This window comes from Sphaeramia orbicularis, chromosome 19 (assembly GCF_902148855.1).
Source record: "Sphaeramia orbicularis chromosome 19, fSphaOr1.1, whole genome shotgun sequence".
NCBI lineage: Eukaryota > Metazoa > Chordata > Actinopteri > Kurtiformes > Apogonidae > Sphaeramia > Sphaeramia orbicularis.
In genome coordinates, this window is record NC_043975.1 from 3,922,124 (window position 1) to 3,928,123 (window position 6,000).

Sequence of the window (6,000 nt, forward strand, 5' to 3'; positions counted from 1 at the left end):
CCTTAATTCTCATATAATTTTACTTGCTTATGTTTCTGTGCAAATATTAATTTTCGTCTATTATCATCATTATTATTATTATTATTATTATTATTATTATTATTATTATTATTATTATTATTATCACTGTTATTTTATATTGTTGTTGTTGTTGTTGTTGTTATCACTATTATTTTATATTGTTGTAAGGTAAATGCTTGACAGTAGTAAAACTGTATGCAAAAAGTTAATAAAATTGTAATGAACAAAACATAGTAAAATTTATTATCATTATTATTATTATTATTATTATTATTATTATTATTATTATTATTATTATCTTATATTGTTGTGAGGTAAATGCTTGACAGTAGTAAAACTGTATGTAAAAAGTAAAAAAAAAATTGTAATGAACAAAACGTAGTAAAATTTATAATAATAATAATAATAATTATTATTATTATTATTATTATTATTATTATTATTATTATTTTATATCGTTGTGAGGTAATGCTTGACAGTAGTAAAACTGTACGTAAAAAGTTATTAAAATTGTAATGAACAAAACGTAGTAAAATGTTTTGGGGTTTGTTTTTGTTTTGTTTTTTGTTTGTTTGTTTGTTTGTTTTGCTGTATATTATGTCGGTTCCATCCAGATAGAAGTGCACGTGCACCGGTACTGAAGGGTGAACCACAGTGCGCGCTCCCGCGGACGGCAGGAAGTTTCTGATAAAGACGCACTTTGTACCACTTCACCAGTTGAAGAATTATTTAGCGACGTGGATTCGGTGTAAAGGTAAGGAACAGATGAAGTTAATATTATTCAGACATAGAAACCAGCTGATTATTCTGGTCTGATTGGATTAAATGTCCTCAGTCTGCTTCTGTACTCGGTTTAGTTTCACTTTTAAGGCCCGTAGTTTAAGTGTTTTTACTTTTAGTCGGTTATTAAATCACTAATCGATCAAACTGGAAACAGAAATAAAGTCTATTTTACTGTTAATAAGTTTTGTTTGGTTCGATAAACATCCAGTTTGTGCCATATGTCGACATGAATAAACCTATATTCACCCCAGAGGTAAAAAAAAAAAAAAAAAAAAACAGGAATCACCGTGGGTGGTGCAATTTCCTCAGTATGTTTATTTTCCCGATTATTTAGTTTATTTTCACGATTATTTAGTTTATTTTCACATTATTTAGTTTATTTTCCTGATTATTTAGTTTATTTTCACATTATTTTGTTTATTTTCACATTATTTAATTTATTTTCCTGATTATTTAATTTATTTTCACATGATTTAATTTATTTTCACATTATTTAGTTTATTTTCACATTATTTTGTTCATTTTCCTTTGTGTTAATTTTCTTCCTTATGTTTATTTATGTTCATTTTCCTCATTATTGTATTCATTTCCCTCACATTTTGTTCATTTTCTTCCTTATTTTATTTTTCACATTATGTTCATTTTTTTCCTCATCGTGTTCATTTTCTTCCTTATTTTGTTTATTTTCACATTTTTATATTGATTTTCCTCATTGTTTTATGCATTTTCCTCATTGTTGTATTCATTTTCTTCCTTATTTTGTCTATTTTCATATTATTATATTAGTTTTCCTCATTTTGTTTATTTTCACATTATTTTATTTGCCCCATTTTATTTTCATATTATTTTGTTTATTTTCCTCATTATTTAGTTTATGTTCACGTTATTTTGTTCATTTTCCTCCTTATTTTTTTTTTCATTTTCTTCATATTTTGTTCATTATCTTCCTTATTTTCACATTATGTTAATTTTTTCCTCATTATTGTGTTCATTTTCTTCCTTATTTTGTTTATTTTCACATTATGTTAATTTTCCGCATTTTATTCATTTTTTCCTTGTCTATTTTCATATTATTTTATTAATTTTCCTCATTTTGTTAATTTTCACATTATTTTGTTTATTTTCCTCATTTTATTTTCACATTATTTTGTTCATTCTCCTCATTATTTTATTCATTTTCCTCATAATTTTGTTCATTTTCCTAATTATTTAGTTAATTTCACATTATTTTCTTATTGTTCTATTCATTTTCCTCAGTACTATGTTAAATTTTCTGAAGATGTGACATATAAACACACCCCCAGTATGTCCATGGAAAGAACTGTATATTATTTCCACACTAATTTACCCAGGGTGCACCTGAGGCACCTTAGTTATGACGTATTTGGTGGAGATTCAGCTGTTTTGTGATGAAATGTCCAAGTTCTACTTTATAATAATGTGTCAATTTTTGTTCCTTATTTTGTTTATTTTCCACATTAATTTTGTCATTTTCCTCTGTGTTAATTTTCTTCCGTATGTTTATTTTCACTTTTTTTTATGTTCATTTTCCTCATTATTTTGTTCATTGTCTTCCTTATTTTGTCTATTTTCCTATTATTATGTAAATTTTCCTCATTTTGTTTATTTTCACATTGTTTTGTTTATTTCCTCATTTTATTTTCACATTATTTTGTTCATTTTCCTCATTTTATTTTCACTTTATTTTATTCATTTTCCTCATTTTGTTCATTTTCCTCATTATTTAGTTATTTCCTTATTGTTCTTTTAATTTTCCTCAGTACTATGTTAAATTTTGTCCATATTTTGTCCTTGTCCATAGAAGGATCTGTATATTACTCCCACACTATTTTACCCAGGGTGCACCTGAGGCACCTTATTTATGATGTATTTGGCAGAAAATCAGCTGTTCTGTGGTGAAATGTCTTAGTTCTACTTTATAATAGTCCCCTTGTCTTGTATTAAGGTCTAACTTTTTTACTTTTGTTTTGTTCTGCTTAAAGTTAAAGCTCAAGAATGGCCAATGTCAGTCTAAAAGAGCTGCTGTTGGACACTCTGGAGGAACTGAATAATGAAGAGTTTATGGAGTTTAAGTGGTTTTTGAAGTTTGAAACCAGACATGGATTCAGACCCATCCCCGTGCATCGGCTGGAACATGCAGACAGAATGGACACTGTGGATCGGGTTGTGCAAAATTATGACCTCAAAGCTGTGGAGATATCAGTGGCAATTTTACAGAAAATGCATCAGAATCAGCTTGTCATGAAGTTAACTGAAGGTACGTGTTTTCTGTCACAACACCGCACTATTTCATGTCAGTAGATTTCAAAGGTAACGTTGATAATTGCTCTTTTTGTTTTCAGTGAACTCCAAGGACGAGGTTAAAACCACGGTTTGTCACTTCCAGACAAATAACACTGCGACAGATGGAGGAATTGTGTTCAATCCGAACATGAGCGACTGTAGAATCAACACGTTACACATCAACGTCTCAAGTCGAGGTAAAGACCGATAAATGTGGTACTAATACTGAATAATACACTGAGTAGAGCAGGAGGAGGAGGAGGAGGAGGAGGAAAGGAGGAGGAGGAGGAGGAAAGGAGGAGGATGGTCTTTACCAGGAGGCACAGGCCAAAAACAAAGAGGAGATTTAAGGATGTGGTGAAGGAGGACATGAAAGGAGAAGGTGGAGGAGACAGAGGGAAGGAGGAGGAGGAGGGGTAAATAGTTTTTTGGTTATTTCAGGGGTTTGTTTGTTTATTTGTTTTAGGGGTTTGTTACCTCCACCAGGAGGTATTGTAATCACTTTGCTTTGTGTGTTTGTGTGCGTGCGTGTTTGCTTGTTTGTTTGTTTGCAAGATAACTCAAAAAGTTATGGACAGATTTTCATGAAATTTTCAGGAAATGGTGATACTGGCACAAGGAAGAAATGATTAACTTTTGGTGGTGATCGGGGGGGCAGGGGGGGGCGCAGATCTGTCTTGGTGGAGGTCTGCGCTCTCTAAGTGCTTTTCTTGTTTATTTCAGGTGTTTGTTTGTTTGTTTAATTCAGGTGTTTGTTTGTTTGTTTGTTTGTTTGTTTGTTTGTTTCAGGTGTTTGTTTAATTCAGGTGTTTGTTTGTTTATTTCAGGTGTTTGTTTGTTTGTTTGTTTGTTTGTTTGTTTGTTTCAGGTGTTTGTTTAATTCAGGTGTTTGTTTGTTTATTTCAGGTGTTTGTTTAATTCAGGTGTTTGTTTGTTTGTTTGTTTGTTTGTTTGTTTGTTTCAGTTACTGTTGGCGAACTCATGGCAGACCAGTCGTATCATCAGACGTTTGTCCCGTCTCCTGAACGCCCCCTCAGTGTGTTTCCAGCTCAGGTGTGTAGTGTTCTGAACGTCCTGCGTGGACACGTGGACGAAGACGACCTGTTTCTGCTCAGGCTGAAGGAACAGTTGAAAAACCTGGAACCACGAAAAAAATCCTTGATGATGTTGAAGTTCCAAGAAATGATCCATGAAGCTCTGTTCGACTCAGACGCTCCCTGAAACACACGACATCTGAGTGAAGGGACATTCCACCGTAACTTCCGTCAAAATCATCGTATCGACTTCAAACCAAAGCCGAATTTTTCCGTTCTGGGTCCGATGGTATTTGTCATGACATCATCAGGGCCACGCCCCCGTTAGCACCCCAGGGTAAATATCAGGGGGCAGTAAACCCAGTTTTCTGACAGTATTAAATGGCTGTAATATCAGTTTTCATTCGATCAAACCTAAATTTAACATGAACCATCTCTGTTCAAGTCTTTTCTCATATGACAAATTTCGCAGCTCTAGATTGCGTGACTTCCAATTGCTATGGTAACGTATGTAAAATTTGTTTATTGTTAATAACTTCCTTTGTGTTCGTCGTACTGATTTCAAACTAATGTTAAATTATTGGAAATTAGATTCTCTATCCATTACCTACCTCATTTGTCACACGTGTATAAATATAGATTTTAAGTTACTAGCGGCATTGCACCCGTGGTACCAAAACGCCCTCCTGTGGTGCAACATCGAAAACACATCGAGCGGACATCGGACGGACACAGAACGCGCATTATTATATAGATTGACTTCTAAAGTGACCAGGACTCTAGTGCCTAATTTGCATATTCACAAAACGGCTTCTATCTTGAACACTAATGAGGATATCGAATAACTTTGTATCATCGACTTATAGGAAGTCCGACATGGTCTTTCATTTGGTATCAATTTTGTTGACCTTTGAGTGACCTTGAAAGGTCAAACTCAAAGTCAGGATTTTCAGAATACTAATTTTTGACCGTAACTGGCTGTAACTCCCTCAATTTTGCAGAAAAACGACTCTCATCAGGTTATAAAGTGTGAAAATATCGACCATAGTTCTGTTGAAGGCCTCCAGCAAATGCACCAACTATGGCAGTTTTATTTGTTTATTTATTAACATTTTAGCAGCAAAACTATTGGTTGAATTCATACCAAATTGGGTTTATAGATTACCAGTGATCCAGAACAGATGTGATTACATTTTGGGAAAAGTAGATCAAAGTTAAATTTTTTATTTATTTATTTATTTATTTTCAAGTCTTTTTCTCTCTCATTTATTGATAATGGCCAAAATTTCAAATGTCTAGAAAAACACCAATTTTGTTTCAATTTACTTCAAACTTGGCACATATATAGAGACAATTGACACAATGACATCAGCTGGATCGATGCCAAAATAATAATAATAATAATAATAATAATAATAACAACAGCAATAACTTTATTTATATAGCACCTTTTAAAACTGAGTTTACAAAGTGGTTTGACAAACAAAGTGGAAGGACACAACAGCAGGATACAAGAAGCAAGCAAAGACACCAAAACATAGAAAACAACATAAAAGAGGCATGTACAGCAAACGTGAAAACATGACACTGAATAAATTTGAGTGTATAGAAGTAGAGAGGGCAGAAATAATGTCACATGATGCTGTCAATCAATGCAAAATGAAGGAATGAAATAAATGTATGTCAATATAAATGAATAACCAAAACAGGGTAAAATTAGATATTGTACATTAAAAACATTAAAAACAGACAACATCACATAAAGTCTATAAAAATGTATTTTAAGAAGTGATTTTAAAAGATGTTACTGATTAGATAAACTCTAATATGTGTGAGGGGCGGGGCTTGTTGTACCTGG

General features: G+C 32.4%; 1 protein-coding gene across 1 annotated transcript; it reads left to right on the top strand.

Moving 5' to 3' along the window:
- The first annotated feature begins 675 nt into the window (after window positions 1-675).
- LOC115439284 (uncharacterized) lies at window positions 676-5,340 on the top strand. The gene is made up of 4 exons (XM_030163109.1): window positions 676-775; window positions 2,808-3,082; window positions 3,168-3,305; window positions 4,073-5,340. Exons 2-4 carry the CDS (start codon window positions 2,821-2,823, stop codon window positions 4,327-4,329), a joined length of 657 nt encoding a protein of 218 aa, XP_030018969.1. The 5' UTR covers window positions 676-775; window positions 2,808-2,820; the 3' UTR covers window positions 4,330-5,340.
- Window positions 5,341-6,000: the final 660 nt, after the last annotated feature.